General features: G+C 39.6%; 2 protein-coding genes and 1 pseudogene across 5 annotated transcripts; 1 reads left to right on the top strand and 2 right to left on the bottom strand.

The window, feature by feature from the left end:
• Positions 1 to 3: 3 nt before the first annotated feature.
• On the bottom strand, positions 4 to 2,538 carry LOC309707293 (tumor necrosis factor ligand superfamily member 14-like). 2 transcript variants are annotated; one of them, XM_082534546.1, is made up of 4 exons: positions 2,270 to 2,538; positions 1,855 to 1,882; positions 1,573 to 1,611; positions 4 to 762 (listed from the first exon to the last, which is right to left on the bottom strand). In XM_082534546.1, the coding sequence occupies exons 1-4, from the start codon at positions 2,444 to 2,446 to the stop codon at positions 476 to 478; spliced, it is 531 nt and encodes a 176-aa protein (XP_082390672.1). In that variant the 5' UTR covers positions 2,447 to 2,538; the 3' UTR covers positions 4 to 475. The 2 variants fall into 2 exon arrangements, with proteins under 2 accessions (XP_082390672.1, XP_082390673.1); XM_082534547.1 differs by lacking the exon at positions 1,573 to 1,611.
• Positions 2,539 to 3,576: 1,038 nt separating this feature from the next.
• LOC309707521 (zinc-binding protein A33-like) lies at positions 3,577 to 4,962 on the top strand (annotated as a pseudogene). The gene has a single exon. The product of its transcript is annotated as a zinc-binding protein A33-like (transcript).
• Positions 4,963 to 5,829: 867 nt separating this feature from the next.
• On the bottom strand, positions 5,830 to 16,098 carry gmppb (GDP-mannose pyrophosphorylase B). 2 transcript variants are annotated; one of them, XM_082532447.1, is made up of 11 exons: positions 15,475 to 16,098; positions 13,786 to 13,969; positions 13,614 to 13,694; positions 13,021 to 13,069; positions 12,734 to 12,876; positions 12,406 to 12,564; positions 11,714 to 11,792; positions 11,247 to 11,264; positions 9,717 to 9,844; positions 9,451 to 9,633; positions 5,830 to 8,950 (listed from the first exon to the last, which is right to left on the bottom strand). In XM_082532447.1, the coding sequence occupies exons 2-11, from the start codon at positions 13,912 to 13,914 to the stop codon at positions 8,819 to 8,821; spliced, it is 1,101 nt and encodes a 366-aa protein (XP_082388573.1). In that variant the 5' UTR covers positions 13,915 to 13,969; positions 15,475 to 16,098; the 3' UTR covers positions 5,830 to 8,818. The 2 variants fall into 2 exon arrangements, with proteins under 2 accessions (XP_082388573.1, XP_082388574.1); XM_082532448.1 differs by lacking the exon at positions 11,247 to 11,264 and having other exon boundaries at positions 15,475 to 16,096.
• Between the last annotated feature and the right edge of the window lie 1,725 nt (positions 16,099 to 17,823).

Raw genomic sequence — 17,823 nt, 5'->3', positions numbered from 1 at the left:
TTTAGATGCCATCTGAACTAAAAATGATGAGGGATGTGTAATCTTTGTGTTTTTCAAAGACACAAAAACTACATTTAAGCATGACAGTAAATGCAAGAATTCATTGTCATACTGATTTTATCTTATGACATTCTCTCAGCAAAATGTCACACATAGAACCTGTTATAATGCCCAGCACTGCTCTTATCTCTGTACTACATATATTGTGCTATAATTACCTCTTTTGTCAGATTTGTTGTGTGCCTTTAACTTAACTTTGTTTGTTATGTTAAGAATTAATAAGTTTCTGCTTTTCTTCTGTCATTATGGTAAGCAAAGAAAGCCTAAAGAGCCACTCCATGAGGCTGCACCGATGACAGAATGACATTGTAGTTTGTTTAAGTGTGTATCATTTGTATGCTTTCACCTTTAAAGCTGGTAAAATGATTTGTTTAGTATAAATTGTAATTTTGCAGACAGGTGAGAAATTAAAGGATCACCTTGAACCCTTGTTCAAGTCGCTTGAGTTCACCCGTAACTCTTTCTGTGACTGCATGAGGGTATAATGATTTCCATGTAGGTGAGCAGATTTCATAACAAAGTGGTGAAAAAAATCAGGTGACTGGTTCCAGAGCCCATGGTCACTAAAGCAAACCTTGGAATACACATAGTAAAATCCCTCCTCCTGAACTTCAAGCCTACCATCTTTGTAGGCCATGCCGCTGAGAACAGTCAGATTATTTATATGCCAAAGCATCACCTCGTTTTCTTGAACCGACCCGCCTGCAGGGATAAAAGACAAGATGGATGTAGCAATTTAAAGTTGTGTATTTTCAGTCAGACACGGCAAACAATTAAACCAATTTATGTAAAGTTCAGCTCCTGTTTTGGGCCAGTTATGATCTGTTTTGTGAAACTGCTAGTTTCAATGAATTGTTCAAAAGGAAATAGGGACTGCAGAGTTGATCTGACAGAAGGGACAGAAGACACCCGCACATTTGCTTCTAAACTATACCCAGCATTTTATTAATCAGATTTTTTTGTACGCCGTCATAAAAATTTGAATTTCCTGTAGTCACCTCGCCTTGTTCTTCATCCGTCTTGTGCCACCCCATTTAAAAAAGATCTAAATGCCCCTGATAGCACACAGTTGATAATGCAGGACTTTAGTTTTGTGATAATATTCACCAAATCATTATTATTAGTGTTATTATTATTTATTTGGTAAATATTTAAATTAATGTGGCTTCTTCACATAATGTGCCAACAAATGAATAAAATTAAAAATATTCTTCTTAGCTTCTTTTTTCTCTGAAATCAAATCTTGGTGTGTTTATTGCAGTTTCAAAACAAACTCACCGTTTATACTCAGCATATAACTCTGCTGCCTTACATCTGATATATAAATACAGCACGCAAGACAAAGTATTTATCACTGACAATGGGAAATGAAGGCTTTTCTATACAGTTTGACCGTTAATTAGAGAAACAAATGCAAAAATCGTGCAAATCAGAAAATCATGACGACGGTTATTTTATTTATGGATGGTATACACTTGTGTTATTTACAAAAAAAAAAAAAAGTTATCCAACCTGTCAGATGTGCAAAACCACGGATTCTACCATCTTGTTCTGCAATGGAAACAAAAATCTAAATGCTGTTTTTGTTTGTTTGTTTATTTGTTTATTTTAAGTTATCCTGTCAGATGTGCAAAACCACGGATGGGTTCATCTTGTTCTGCAATGAAATCAAAAATCTAAAATGCGGGGAGGGGTATGTTTTGTTTTTTAGATATGCTCACAAAAGATATTCTTAGTCTCGAGATTTTAGTTCATGGTTGAATTAAGGTTAAATGTAATAAGAGACTTGTGTACCTGATCTGTTGTTCAGTCTTGAGACAGCCTGCAATGGAAGTTACAAATTAGTTTGAAAGAAATTGTCAATGCGTCATATTTGATGATAGAGTACAACGTTTACTTGTACAGAGAAGAATTTTTAAAAAATAAAATAAATTTTTTTAAAAGTACAGGAAAATTGAGTAAAATATAAACAAATGACTGTTAAAACGAGACAAGCTCACAACAAATGTGCCCAAAGTAATAGAAGCTTTTGCAATTAGATATGTGCTACAGTAGTATCTATCTTATCAGCTGATATATCACAACAATTGCATAATTGTTACAGTTAATCAATTCATTTTTATACCTCTAAAGTCACAATAAGAGAGGATAAAAAGCAGGCAATAAATATTTAGATTTAAAGACTAGAGTACACTGAGCTGATACTCACCAATTCACGGTGGTAAAGCAGGTTAATAAAAAAAGCCTGTGCAGCAATGCCATACAGCACTACAGTCAGGAGGACAAACAGCAGCGTTTGTGCCAATTTGTCATCTTTTTGTTGCTCATCTGGATTCTGGGGCACTGCAGCAACAAGTCTGTCCAGTTCCACACCAGTGTCCGCCATTCCTGCAGAGAAAATATCTTCAAATAATAGACAAAAAGTTTCTTTTTGACTCAAGGAAGCCACTCAAACGCAAGGAAGTACTGTGGTTTAAAGTAGCGATGACTCGCCATCCTGAGGGGCACTACCAGTAACAGAAATGCATGCACACACTGCAAAACACATTTCCTCTTAAACACAGTCACACTTCAACCATACGCTCTGGTTTCACAGTCATGTGTCATATAATCAGTAAACCTTTTTTTGAAGTTCACATTGACTCCAGAACCACTGATCACTCAAGACGTCCCAGAATATTTCGATTCTGTGAAAACATATCTTACAGTATTACTCATCTTCCACAATATCAAAAGGATCCACGAATATGCATTTTTCAAGATGTAACAATAACACTGTCACAATAATTTTACTTTTTGGTGATATCGCTGAGTTTTGCTACCTTTTTGTTCTGATTGGTACTCTGGTTATTTTCTGTACGCTAGTCTCTTTTTATCTCTAAGGTAAGGATTAGCATTAAAAATGAAAAAAAAAATAGTTTTCTTGTATCTTATTTTGTTTTGTGCTTCCCATCTTCTCTCCTGTTTCTCTGATTGATGTCGCCTGCACTTTATTTGCCTACTTTCCACTGTTTGTCACGAGTAATCAGTCACCTATACATAGTCCTCTCCATATGCTGTGTCCTACAATACATCTCTGACAGGTGTTAGAGAGCCTGCCAGGCAGAAATCCCTGAAGGCAAATTTCTCCCAGTTGCTGAGATATGATCTAACGTTCTGCTTCTCCACCGTTTTTGGTTGACTGTAACAGACAAAAGAACTGTAAATGCAGATAAGAGGCTTTGTAGGCAAAGGTAGCATAAGTGCCACAATAGAGGTGCAACAGAAACATTAGTTGGAATCAAACCAGGCATCAGTTATATGTCACAGTTTCACTTTGTGAGCAGTGTGTTTGAGATTCACTATCGGAGCAAAGAGGAATTCTAACTATCGGGGATACTGCCACTTCTACCTGCTGCTGATTTCATATAACGAGCAGGACTTTTAAAGAAGCCACAGCTGGAAGAACAGTAAGTTTCAAGATACATCTTCAGTCTCTAATTACCCCAGCTGCATTTTTTTTCACTCAGAGGCAAAATGTCCTCTCAGTCAGAAATGAATCTCTCTTGTTCGATCTGCTATGACATCTTCAGAGACCCCATCATGCTGTCATGCAGCCACAGCTTTTGTAAAGACTGCCTGCAAATGTGGTGGAAGGAGAAACCAGTACGTAAATGCAGAATTTGCATTTGTCAGATGACCCACCCTGTAACTTGGTGTTAAAGAACCTGTGTGAAGCTTTCTTACTGGAGAGAAATCAAAAAGCTTCTTTGGAGTCAGAGGCTCACTGCAGTCTGCACTGTGAGAAACTCAAACTCTTCTGTCTGGACCATCAGCTGCTAGTGTGTCTTGTTTGTAGGGATTCAAAAATACACAACAAACACAAATTCAGAACCATCGAAGAAGCTGCGGAGGATCACAGAAAAGTGCTTCAGGTGTTACTACAGCCCTTAAAAGAGAAACTGAAGCACTTTAAAATAGTTAAAGGAGACTTTGATCAAACCAGAGAACACATTAAAGTCCAGGCCCTTCACACAGAGAGGAAGATCAAGGAGAAGTTTGCAAAAATGCACCAGTTTCTACAAGAAGAAGAAAAAGCAAGAATCACTGCTCTGAGGGCAGAAGAGGAGCAGAAGAGTCAGATGATCAAGGAGAAGATGGAGGCTCTGAGCAGAAAAATAGCAGCTCTTTTAGATGCTATCAGAGCCACAGAGGAGAACCTGAGAGCTGAAGATGTCTCATTTCTGCAAAACATCAAGCCTGCTGGAGGAACCACATGTGGTCTCAGGAGCTCTGATAGATGTGGCCAAACACCTGGGCAACCTAACCTTCAACATCTGGAAGAACATGAAGGAGATGGTCTCCTGCACTCCAGTGATTCTGGATCCAAACACAGCTCATCAACAACTCATCCTCTCAGAAGATCTGACCAGTGTGAGTCTCGGTGAGAGACAGCAGCTTCCCCACAATCCAGAGAGGTTCGACCACCATCCAATTGTTCTGGGCTCCGAGGGCTTCGACTCAGGGACTCACAGCTGGCATGTTGAGGTTAGAAAGGATGGGATCAGGTGCCTCGGTGTGCTAATAGAGTCTGTTAAGAGAAAAGAACAATTACAGACTGGATTCTGGGAAATATGTCTCCAGGATGGACAATACACAGCAGCTGCTCCACCACTTCCTGATAAACTTCTCTCAGTGAAGAAGCTCCAGAGGGTCAAAGTTCAGCTGGACTGTGACAGAGGGAAACTCTCATTCTTCGATCTTGACACCAGCACACACATACACACCTTCAAACTCAGTTTCACTGAGAAGCTGTTTCCTTACATTGGCACGCACAATAAAGTACCAATGAAGATTTTACCTGTGACTGTGAGAGTGGAACAGCACACGCCCTCTTTATCTACAGGTTTTTGGTTTAGCTAGCTCTTATTTCCACTCAGAAATCTCTGAGTTTTGATGAGTTTTATTTAAGAATTTAAACATTTCAATAGCTTATTAGGGTTTTTCTTTTAATGTTAAAAGACACTGAAAGCCTTTTAGATTTTATTACTTGTATATTTTCTTTCTTGTTTTAATATGTTTGTCTGTGTCATGTGTCTATAAAGCCTTTTAGGCGAGATAATGGGCTCTACATATAAACTAACTTGGCTTAACTGGTAATAGTCAGTCTTACAAGCTTTAATAATTGTATCTGTGAAAATGTAGTTTTACATTTCTGTGTGTCATCAATATTTTTTCGTTTTTGGACCAATAACAGGGACTTTTTGAGTGTGGTACACACCCTGATCCATCCAAACGTCAAGTGTGCAAGAGTTGGGTTTTTTACTAAACGTAATAATAAAAAGCTATGACTTTTTTAGTGCAATTTAATGTTTAAATTGGTATTATTTAGATACAAATATACTTTAGATGCAAAAACAAAATGTAATTGTGTATACATTTCAATTTCTATGGTAGTCTAGTGAAGTAATCTAACGAAGCTCAAAAGTGTCTGTAAAACCAACAGATTTGGATTTAAATGTAAAACATTCTTTCAGATGTTATGTACATCAGGTAAAAATGATAAACAACCTTTGACTCTATAAAGTTTTTATATCTCTAAATTAAAATTAGAACATTCACAAAGGCTTGTGACGTTTTAAGAAAAACATGTTCATGCCCTTTACATTTCATGGGTAAAGCAGAGAGACCAGGAAGGCGAATCTAACTGTGGTGATAATTTTTATCACTGACATGAGATTTACTGTGACCTTCACCTGTTAAACATCGAATAATACGAGATCAGACGTGTTGCAGTGGTCAGTAGATTATATTTTTCCTTTCAGAAATTAAAAACATTTTTTTACAAAGACCAACTTCCTTCACTCAAACTCTTTTGCACATTAAGCTCTTAATAGTGCTCACCACAAACAGCAGAATCACTGCTTTACATCGATACACCAGCGCTGAGTGTGGACTAACACAGGACTAACCTGTTGACCAGTTTCAGTAACCTCCCACAGGAGAGCATTTATTTAAAGGCGACCTGTTGCATTTATATTGTTAATTTGCTGCTCTATGCTTTTTGACTCCACTCCAGTATCACAGAATGATTCAAAGTTTAAAAACAATCCTTATTTTTCTTATTCCAGTCCCTTATGCAGCCCCTCAGTTCAAACTTTAAACCCCTCATCTGCTGACTGGCTGGCACTTGGAAGCCTACAGAGGGGTTTACCCAGTGCTTGTGAACTGTCCCCATTTAGTATGTAAAGAAACACAAAAACACCCTGGACCTTCAACGTCTATTTTGTTCACATATAATATGAAAATCTGACCCAGTAACATTTAAAAAAAAACAACCCAGAAAAGCAGAACAGATACCCTTAAAAGATTTTCAGGCGTGTAATTATTTCAAGTTAAAACACTTTGTTTTTACAAACTGTCTCAGGGGAGAGATGTCTGTCTTATCAGCAGTTAAGGAGAAACTGCTATGTGAAAACACCAACAACTTTTCCAGTCTTAGCACAGGGCTGATTAACAGTTCTTTACTGAAGGTTTCTCATTTCCAAGGATTCTATCTGGCTCAGAAATTTGAATGTGAGTGTTTAATTATGACCCTGAAATAAGTCAAAGAAAAGTTTCAGTAGTTCTAATGACAGAGGGGATTTACACTGGGCTCGGTTTACTTTTACTTTACATTTGTTTGTAAAAGCTCAAAATCATCTGATTTTTATGCTAGTAGCAGTAAATGACACATGGCTAAAATGTTAGCGTTAGATTTGTTTGAAAGTTGTCTCTTTAATTATATACACAGATTATTGTACAAATTAAATACTGAACACAGAATGAGTGTCAACATTAGTGATACTGAAAATGTTATGATTTACTGATGCAATGTCAAATTCATGAAGTTTATAAAGTTTACTGATGGTCGGATACATTTTGTTTAGTTTTGGGCAGTCTGGTCATGAGATTATATGATGATCTTTTGGAGTCACGCCCCTACTTTTAGTTGGAAAGAAATCTGTCAGTCATTGGTGGACTTCAGTGATGTCAGTGGTTCCAACTTAAGGTCCAGTAATTTCATGGTGCCATGCGCTTTCCATCTTTTTGGCCTCAGGACTATTATTTTTGGTGACAATGCAAGAAACTGGTCCTAAATTAGGCTGCGTCTTCTCCTCGAGGCTGAAAGCTAATTTACAATCTAAGTATTTTTACTCTGAAAACCCTGACAGGAAGCAATGACTTATACTCCTGTTCCTTTGAAGTTTTTTTTAGTATACTGAAAACCTTTCCTTATCTGCTTTTCTCACCTTTAAGAGGATTATTGCATCTGATGGCCATTGCCTAATTTGTGACAAAACTGCTTACTTCATGTGGAGTAGGAACTTTTAGACAGCGCTGTATATTTATTTATAATGTAAAATTAATCTTAAAGACTAAAGTTGTCCACATTATAAAGTTGTCAGCTCACCCACTACAGTATTGGAGCACATATTGATGATCATTAACTCGTCTGACATTGAAACAAGCCATTTCAAAGAACAGAGAAACCTGGAAAGCTCATCAAGAACACAAGACTTAACCAACATTTCCCATGATTAAAGCTGCAGTCATTGGTATTTCCGTATAAAAACAAATCAAATTATTGAGTGTTATTTGATGTCAATTACATTCAGGTGGATGCAAACATGACTTCCAACTCAAAACATTCGCATTTCCATGAAGTTGCTTACAGCTTGCTCTGCTGCCCTCAATAATAAACTGCTATGGCTTTAAAGGACCAATGTGTAGGAATTAGTGACATCTAGTGGTGAAGTTGTAGATTGCAAGATACTGAATCGCCCTTTGTTTCCAACAAGAGCAGAAATAAACACATTTGCAGGTTGGTAACAACTGTACGGACAGTGATTTTAATATATTTAAATATAATACAACCATTAAGATTTTGCCAAGGTTTAAAATTGGGGTGTGGCGTGGATTAAACAGTGTGCTGACAGTGGTCTCATCTCTTTCCTAGTCTTCACCTCTGCTGGACCCAGCTCACAACTTCACACTTTTGTAAGTAAATATTCTACTTCCAAATAAACAAAACAAAAACAAAAACGTGGCAGCCTCCACAAGCAAACAGTGGTGGTATTGTCCATCTTTGATATACAGTCTATTGTTTACAACAATGTAGGAGCACCTTCAGTTCCATTTACTTATAGCCAGTGCTGTTTGTCCTTTTTGGTCTTCAGTAGAAACACTAGTTATAAATCCTGGATTACATTTATGTTAATGGAGCATCAGAAATCCTACACACTGGACCTTTAACTGTGACCAATACTGCATTATGTTTCACAATAAGTCAGATCAGAATCTGAGCATCAGTCATGACATCAACCTGTAGCTGTGGTTTGATTGTTCTTTTCAGGAAGTGTAAATGCATAGTAAATCTAACCAGCAGTGTTCATATATTCACACACCCACTTCCCCCTTCCCTCTCAGTATACTGATCTTTACTCCACCAAGAAGCCCCCTCTCTCGACTTTTCTCATATTTGCCAACATGAGAGTTTGACCTGTCAGTACTTTAAGAAACCTTCCATGACACACGTCACCTTTTCTGACAAATGCAGCCAAGCAGGGCTAAAACAAGTCCAAATTAATTTATAAAAAGAAAGACAAAGAAGCCTTTTGTTCTTCCTCCTCCTGCTTCCATTCAACTGCCTGAATGTCCCTCCCTCTTCTCTGGCACAGTTTGGGTCTTCCTCATAGTGTTCATATAAAAGGCGCTGGGATTTTTCCTCCATCTGACGCTACATGATGATTCGCGGCTCCGGGACTGACTCGTTGATGGATTTGTGAGGCAGGACGTTGGCACCGTTCAGGTAAAGCTCGTCATTGACGATCACGTCCTCCCCCAGCACCGTCACATTCTCCATACGCACCTGAGGATGCACATTAAGACACAAGTCATCTACCATCGCACGTGACAAGTCTTTGTGCATGTGCTGTACGAGATGAAACAGAGGATTTAAGTAGACAGCAGAAAGAGTACGGCTGCCACAGCCTTCGGTACTCCTGTTCTCCTACTGCTTCTCTGGCGTTAGCTACTATAAGTTATGTGAAAAGGACAGATATAATAGTGAACTGTGAAGTTGGCCAAAAGTCCCATTTGGTTATTACTTTAAGACAAAAAAACAAAACAAACAAAGCAAACAAAACAAACAAAAAAAAAAACAGACAAGTTTGAGCAATTCCAATAAATTATATCCATGAGTGCGTAAGCAGATACAAGGTCTAAAAAGAAAAAAAGAAAACTAGGCTAAGTTATAGAGTACAAACATCACCACAAGTGAGATCTGCTGTTAAACAGACAGAGACACAATTAGCTGCGTCTCACAATAAATGAATGAATCAAGAACGTCCACACATCTTTCCCACTCACCCACTGGCCGACTGACGAGCTCCACCCCACGATGCAGCTCTCCAGCCACGAGTGCGATCGAACCCTTGACCCTTTCAGCACCGTGCACCTCTTTATCCTCACGCCGTCCTCCACGACAACGCCGGCGCCGATGGTAACATTCGGGCCGATGGTGCAGTTCTCCCCGATCTGTGCCGTGGGATCCTTCAGAGAAGAAGAAATGGGGATCATCATTATCATGAAGTACAAGCCCTTATTTTGATGTCACATCAACAAAGTGCACTCACAACCAAGACATTGCCGAGGAAACCGGGGCCTGTGCGTAATCTCTCAGGTGCGTGTTGTCGTACTGACTGGAGGTACATACACATCCCTGTCAGGAAGTCTTTAGGCTGGCCGATGTCCATCCAGAAACCTGCAGACAGACGGACAGAGGGTGGAAGGTGAAAGCAACCAGGCAGCTCCTAGTGATCTTTAACAGGTGACTCACTGAATAATGAGGTCACAGTAAGAGGCAGACATTAATCTGCTGACTGCAAACTCTGCCATAAATTTTACATAACTGCCAGCAGAGTTTTCAGCATTTGTTCTAATAGCTGCACAAATCATTCATCTGCCTCAACCAAATATCCAGCTAAGTGTTGTGAGGGGGCAGGATCAAGAGAGAAGAGGCGGAGAACACCGGGGCAAACAGGCACCCTCACATCTAATCCTACGGCCACCAAAATCACCAGTTATAACCTAACAAGTATGACCGCAGTCTATGAATTTCAGGAGCAAACAAACACACAGAAATCAACCAGAAGGTTCGAACCCAGCGTCTAACAGTGCTAACCACTGCAACATGGTGTCACCCCCTTACCGTTGGTTAGGCTGTGGGGGCAAAAGTGGAAACCAGGACAAGCAGAGATACAGATTTAAACTAAAAACTGAAAATGCAGTTCAGTGGGTTAAAAAAAAGCCACATTTTCACTGGAAAGACTGATGGATTTTCTACAGATCTCTGTTAAAAACAAAAAAAACAAAAAAGAGGGAGAAAAATCACCATCAATTCATAATTCAATAAATACCAATCCTGAAAAAAGATTAATCCAAACACCTGAATAAAAACACAGGAAAGCACGACTGGTACGAACAACATTAATCAGGGTTTTTACGAGCACCAGCATCATAAAAAAACATCAGGGTTTCTGGTTTCTGATTAACATACAGATTTAACCTGAATTTATTTATTTATTCAAGCATAAACTAGCCAGAGCTCAGTTATTAAAATGTAATGAATTTATTTAACCTTTTAGGCCGACATAGGTTTGTCCATATTTATTACAAAGACAAAACAGAATTTAGGTCACTTGTACAAATTCCTACTCCTCTAAGAAAATTTAAAGAACAAATCAAGCCCATCTTTTTTTATTTATCCTGTGATTCTTAAGTTTTGTAAATGCTTCGCCGCTAATCTCGAGGACCTTCTGTTACTACTTAAACATGATGAATCACATCATCTTCTAAAGGGAAATCCACTACTGACTGGGACCAGTAAGCCTGCCTGGACTACAGGTCAGGATGGGGTGGAGGTTTCACTACGTGGTTCCACTGTTTCAGCAAAGCCAAAGGATGTCAGAGAGGAATGAGGATGTAGAGAAGCACCAACTAGTGATTCCTCCTGCTGGTGAGCTCTTATGTTTTTTGTTGGAGTTTTTCTTTTTAAACATCTGTATCAGAACTCTAGAGAACCTTTAGGTCTGAGCATAAAGGTTAGTGGTGCTTTTCTGCAAACGTTTCCTCTCCAGACCTGCACGAAAAGCCCAAACACTTACGTCTGGTGGAGCTGTGAGCTGCAGAGACCAGATCAAGCACACAGGTCAGCTTCAAACCATACATTTCCATCCTACTGATCCTACTGCTGTGTTAAGAAAAAGGTGAGGTCACCACTGTATACTTTTATGAACTGACTTGCATCATTTTGATTAATACGATCTTCTCCACGGGCCCCTATTTTGGGCAAAAGCTGAATGTTCAGATCTCACATGCAGCTTTACAGTCCTGTGCTGTAGTAGAAGCTACTTTCGGCTGCTTCCCTGCCACCAGTGGTCGCCACAGTGGGCAGCTCTACATGTCTGATTTGGCAGATTTTCTTTAAACGCAGGATGCCCTTTCTGACGCAACCCCAAAGAGGATTTGTGTCTCCAGCTGGAATCAAACCAGTGACTTTTTGACCACTACGCCACTGGAGGAGAAGAGTCCTGTGCTGTAGTACTGCAGTCTTAATATTAGTATTAGTTACCTTGCAGCTCCATGGCATACAGCTGTCCCTCCCCTGCCATGACAGGAAATATTTCTTTTTCAATGGATGTTGGTCTCAGCTGCAAAAAGAATGCATAAAAAGTCATGAACATGATCCAAAAAAAATAAACAAAACTATAGTGTCTTCAGACTCAGTGTTTCCCACAGATTCACACATAATCAGGTGTCTCTCCAGTGAGTCTCATCCTGCTGGCAGATTTAAACTCCACCATGTTGAAGAGGAGCTGGTGGCTGTAGTTCTTGTAGTCCGCTCTTCAACCTCAGAGATGCAAACCTGTTGTAGGCTCGGGTTAGAGTGACCCAGGGTCTCGCAGGAGATATTCAGAGCAGGAGGACTGCAATCACTAGCTACAGTCCAAGATAGTGAAGTCTGAGTACATCTGAATCTAGGATGAGCTCTGATCAAGAAGCTGAATGATATCAGTGACTGCCACAATGATAGGCTGAACAGTGACCCAGATGCATTCTTCGCTCTGATCCAAACTAAGGCTGAAAGTTTGGATTGAAGACTGAAAGCTGAAAGGGAGCTCCCTTTCAGCTTTCAGTCTTCAATAATACCAGATACTAACAGGCTGGCCCACCAAGGTAAAGTCCATCTGTGGGAAACACTGAGTCTGTTACTAAATAACACACCAACATCGACACTATGAGTGAGTGCAAGAGCCTCCTCACCTGGATCCTGCTGAGCATGCTGGGATTGAAGATGTACATGCCGGCATTAATTTTGTTGGAGACAAAGACCTGTGGTTTCTCCACAAAGCGATGGATCCTCCCGCTGTCCGCCTCATACACCACCACACCGTACTTAGAGGGCTCTTCCACCCGTGTTACCTTCATGCATGCACGCACACACACACACACACACACACACACACACACACACACACACACACACACACACACACACACACACACACACACACAGTAGTAAGCTTCCCTTAAACCACCTAAAACTAATAAAAACCTGTCAATATGCAGATACTTGGACAGTCTCTCTCACCACAATGGTTCCCTCCTTGCCGTGGTTGCGGTGGAACTGCAGCAGATCTTTGAACGGAAAATCACAGATGACGTCTGAGTTGAGAACGAAGAACGGCTCACTGTCATCATTCAGCAAGTCTCGAGCCAACGCCAGGGGACCCGCTGTGCACAAACATACAGTTTTATATGGTTCACAATAATTTACTATGGTTTTTAAAAGACGAGTTAATCGATGTTGAATTACTGGATACTTGCAGAGAGCCATTTACGCTTATCTGGATCTGTCTGTAGTAAAGACAAGCTCACCTGTTCCCAGAGGCTCCTTCTCATGAGACAGAGAGATACGAATCCCGAGCTGAGAAGAAAACAAAAAACAGACAGGTTCAACTTTAATGTTTGGGCTCAGTTAGGAATCACACATGAATCCAAATGAATGTCTCCTGAATCTATTTCCTAACATGTGACCAGAGATACAGAAATCCAACAAGTCCAACAACCGAGTCTTTGAGGTCCTGTTCAAGCACAACACGGAAGTCACGCTGATTAAAGATTGTAAAGTACACGACACACACGGTGACTGTGCTCACGAGTGTTGTGTTTTATTGACAATTCTGCATTCAAGGGAAACAGTCCGTTCCAGTCCAACTCTCTCTGTCTTGAGAAATCGTGAACCTAAAACCTGTTACCGACTTTCTGAATATCCTGGATACACTAGAACAAGAAAAATAAGCAGAGATGCCGAAAGTTTCTTGAAAAGGGAACCAAACATACTCAACAGTGACTGTTGTGCACATTTACACCTGAGTAAATGATATCCTGATTAATAAATCCATCATATAGCCTCCATGCAGGAGAAACCTGGTGGTTTTTGCTGTAACAGTGCAGGTTGTCATACGTACTCTCTGCTCCTGCACTCTCATCTCTCTTTCCAGCAGCTCTGACATGTAGCTCACTGCCAGAACCACATGGTCCACCCCAGCCTGAAAACATACAGAGACAGTGACTCATGACTACAACACAAAATAACCTCTCAGTAGCATCATTAAATCCTCATTGATATCCATGCCTTACTTTCACCAGTGCCTCCACCTGGTGCAGCAGGATGGGTTTGTTGCAGAACTCCACGAGGGGTTTTGGGACGCTCAGGGTGAGCGGTCGCAGTCGGGTCCCGTACCCCCCCACTAGGATCAAAGCCTTCATGATTCTGCCGTTACCAACAGTTACCCAAGTTCATCAATAACCAGATGCTGATGCCCTGAAAAGACCAGATTCACATTCATCATTAAAATCAGACATTTTCTAAAGGAAAGACAGAAAAAAAAAAATCAGTCATGCTTGTTTCTGTGTTGGATTTAAAATTAAAAGTGACTTTCAAATACAGTCACTTTTTTACTTTGAAGAAAATTATTCTCTCTCTCTCTGACCTCTAAATGTGAACTTCTTTGCCCTCCTAAAGTATAAAAATATAACATTTATGTACACATGAGAGTGGAGACGTTGTGATCGGGGACAGAAACACAAATAAGCAAATCAGAGACTATTTCCTGATCCACTGTGTTGTTTACTTTGGTTTGTCGCATTTTTATTGAGCCATTTTACTACACAATTCTATTCAGGGTGGAAAGGTGAATAGTATGAAAAGAAGAAAATGGATGATTAAATTCCACTTTGTTTTATTTATATTCTTACTTACTAAACTTCTGCACTGTTATTTTAACGTGTTTAACTTAGGTCAGAGTCTTCCTGATTCAAAATGGACCTTTGAAAGTAACTATATATGTAAACATGTCTGGTCCACTTACAGTTAAAGCAAAGAATCTGTGTTACAGACGTCTGTGCATTTTCCTGATATCTACTGGCCTTGAATAAAAGTAAATGGCTTTTTACAGTTGTACACTTGAGTTAATAATACAATAAAAATCACAGTGATGGTGATTTTGTTACTGCATTTACTCTTTTGGATGCAGTAATTCAGGCATTTGCTACCTTTTTGGCTGCATTAAATTCAACTTAATTATTAGCCAATGACATGGAGGCGATAAAGATCAAGATGCTCAGACTTCCATTGGGAGAGCTCAGGCAGAAGTGGTTTGGAGACAAAGTTAGAAATACAAGAGGCGGGATAGTGGATAAACTGGACAAAGGGTGTTAAATATCGAGCTTTCAGGCAGATGGATAAGAGCACAAAGAACATTTAAAGCTGTAGTGATGACATGTCGATGGCTGGTGTGACAGCAGATCGCTGTGGTAAACGCTGTGGCGTCGGGAAGAAAAAGAAGAGGAAGAACAAGAAGAGGTCATGGTGTCGCCTCAGATCAACAGATTTCATTCATTCATTCTATCAGGCGGTCTGGAACACGTGATAGGGTGATATTTACGTCCCTGAAAAGTGTCGAAAAACAAACCAAAGAACCAACCAACACAAACAGGCGATAAAACGAGGATACACATGGGAATAAACACAGATTAAAACAGGTAGAACTAACGGGTACTACTAAAACAACCTGTTAAGGATATTGCGTTTTATACAGATTACATCAGCACTTTATCGTAAATGAATTAACTTTTAAGGGAAACAGTGAGATAAAATGTGACAATGATCATGTTTTGGTTTGTAGTGAACTTACAGTGCCTCTAAATAGCTAACGTCAGCTGACAGAGCTGACTTTATTTATCTACAATGAACACAAATCGACAGGTAGCTGGTTAATATTCAGGTTTTAAAGTCTGCGAACAGCGTGAGAGTAAATGAAAACTCACCTGGGTTTTTTCGTTAATAGTCTACAGCAGATCTGAATCACTGACACTCTGGAAATGACACGTAAGATCATCAAAACGCCGAATCCTTGTTTGGCTTCCGGTGCATGAGACAGCCAATCAACTCGTTCGACGTGACATAGCTTATCCGGTGAAGCGTTTCAGAATAAGAGTCATTTTAAAAACGGGCTTATTGCAGCATCTCTATCCACAGACTAATAATAGAACTGTCATGGTTGGCTGTGTGGCAGGCGTGCAAGCAGGAGTGGTGGATCCAAAATGCAGGACTCAGACACAGAAGTTCAACTTAAAGCGCAGCTTTATTGCTGGAAAACCTCTTACTAACTAAACTCACCAAAAGACAAACAAAAATGCTGGTGGACTAAAACACTGAAGCAGAAATACTGAACTGGAACTAGAGCTGGAAACAAAACACTGGTAACACGGAGGCAAAACACACACACAGCTTGTTGAGGGTACGACGCAACACTGACTCAGAGAAACACAGGGACTAAATACACTGGGAAGTAACGAGGAGAATGAGACACAGAAGGAGAGCACAGCTGGGGGAAATTAGAACTGATGAGACAAGCAAAGCAGGACACATTCACATAAGACACGGACCTACAAAGTAAAACAGGAAGGATCACACAGAGACGCGAACTTGACACAGTGGAGACAGCAACTAGGAAACACAGAAACATAAACCATAAGGCAGAGGACTCTAAGAACCGAGAGACACAGAGGGGAACTCAAACATGCAGACACAGACTTACACAGAACAGAGGGGACATAGAGAAACATGAAGGGCAAGGGATCGAAACTAGAGACTCACACCAAGTACAATAATACAAAAATCACAAAGAACTAAAACGCTGGGTCAGGAGACCCAGGACCCTGACAAGAACAAGGTTTCTTGGTCTTAAAGTTAAATGAGAATAGTGGAATATAAATAAAGTGAAAATCGATAAATCCCGTGCATACAGACTTTTTGAAAACTTGTATGCAACTAATGGGCTAGTTCAAGAAAATTTGGTTAAACCCAGTTTAATTTTACTGGACAAAAAACAAGAGCAATGGATTTATTTATTTTTTTTATTAATTAAACAAATGTAACAAGTATGGAAGCCCATACTTCCATACTCCCGCCACAAAAAAAAAAGAAGGGGATCCTTACCTCGCTATGTTTCTCCAAATTTCGACTTTTTTTTCTCGAAATTTTGAGTTATGGATACTTGTTTTTGTTTTGTTTTTTTAGTAGCGGAAACTGGCTTCCATAAACAAGTATAACAAATATGGCAATATTGCCAAAGACTTTTTCCAACTTATTATCCAACAGATAATACCACGACAGGCTGTCTTACAAAATATAAAAGACAGATAATGAAAATAAAATAAAAATAAGCAACTGAAGAAATAAATAAAATTAACAAAAATTTAAATTAAAGTCATATAATAAAATTAAAACCTTGGGGTTTTCTAAAAGCTTTAGTTCATTAACCATATGATGCAGATCCACTGTTTGTTTTTTGTCCATAAACTTTACAGATGACAGGAAGAGGCACAGTTCTTCGTAAAGTTTATGAAAAGGACGGCTTTATATTCAGAAATCGACATTTATGAATGAAGAATTTACCCACAATAATTATCACATACAGTGGGTACGGAAAGTATTCAGACCCCCTTAATTTTTACACTCTTTGTTATAAAGCAACCATTTGCTAAAATTATTTAAGTTCATTTTTTTCCTCAATAATGTACACACAGCACTCCACATTGACAGAAAAAACACAGAATTGTTGACATTTTTGCAGATTTATTAAAAAAGAAAAACTGAAATATCACATGGTCCGAAGTATTCAGACCCTTCGCTCAGTATTTAGTAGAAGGGCTTAGAGTCATTGTCTTGTTGGAAGGTAAACCTTCACCCAGTCTGAGGACCCCAGTACTTGGGAGAAGGTTTTCGTTCAGGATATCCCTGTACTTGGCCACATTCATCTTTCCCTTGATTGCAACCAGTCGTCCTGTCCTTGCAGCTGAAAAACACCCCACAGCATGATGCTGCCACCACCATACTTCACTGTTGGGACTGTATTGGACAGGTCATGAGCAGTGGTTTTATCACACATACCACTTAGAATTAAGGTCAAAAAGTTCTATCTTGGTCTCATCAGACCAGAGAATCTTATTTCTCACCATCTTGGAGTCCTTCAGGTGTTTGGGTTTTTTTTTTTTTTTTTTGGTTTTTTTTAGCAAACTCCATGTGGGCTTTCATGTGTCTTGCACTGAGGAGAGGCTTCTGTCGGGCCACTCTGCCATACAGCCCTGACTGGTGGAGGGTGGTTGTGATGT

Source organism: Aulonocara stuartgranti (genome assembly GCF_965226115.1).
Source record: "Aulonocara stuartgranti genome assembly, chromosome: 5".
Classification (NCBI taxonomy): Eukaryota; Metazoa; Chordata; class Actinopteri; order Cichliformes; family Cichlidae; genus Aulonocara; species Aulonocara stuartgranti.
This window is presented reverse-complemented; position numbering and strand designations above follow the sequence as displayed.

Bases quoted from the DNA above. Each gene is read 5' to 3' on its own strand.
- LOC309707293 (XM_082534546.1), bottom strand. From the start codon at position 2,446: ATGGCGGACACTGGTGTGGAACTGGACAGACTTGTTGCTGCAGTGCCC. The intron at 1,883-2,269 runs GTGAGTATCAGC...CTTCCATTGCAG, and splicing joins TGCTTTACCACCGTGAATTG to GCTGTCTCAAGACTGAACAA. The intron at 1,612-1,854 runs GTACACAAGTCT...TTTCCATTGCAG, and splicing joins AAGACTGAACAACAGATCAG to AACAAGATGGTAGAATCCGT.
- gmppb (XM_082532447.1), bottom strand. From the start codon at position 13,914: ATGAAGGCTTTGATCCTAGTGGGGGGGTACGGGACCCGACTGCGACCG. The intron at 12,565-12,733 runs GTGAGAGAGACT...GCATGCATGAAG, and splicing joins GCAAGGAGGGAACCATTGTG to GTAACACGGGTGGAAGAGCC. The intron at 11,793-12,405 runs GTGAGGAGGCTC...TTCTTTTTGCAG, and splicing joins GCATGCTCAGCAGGATCCAG to CTGAGACCAACATCCATTGA.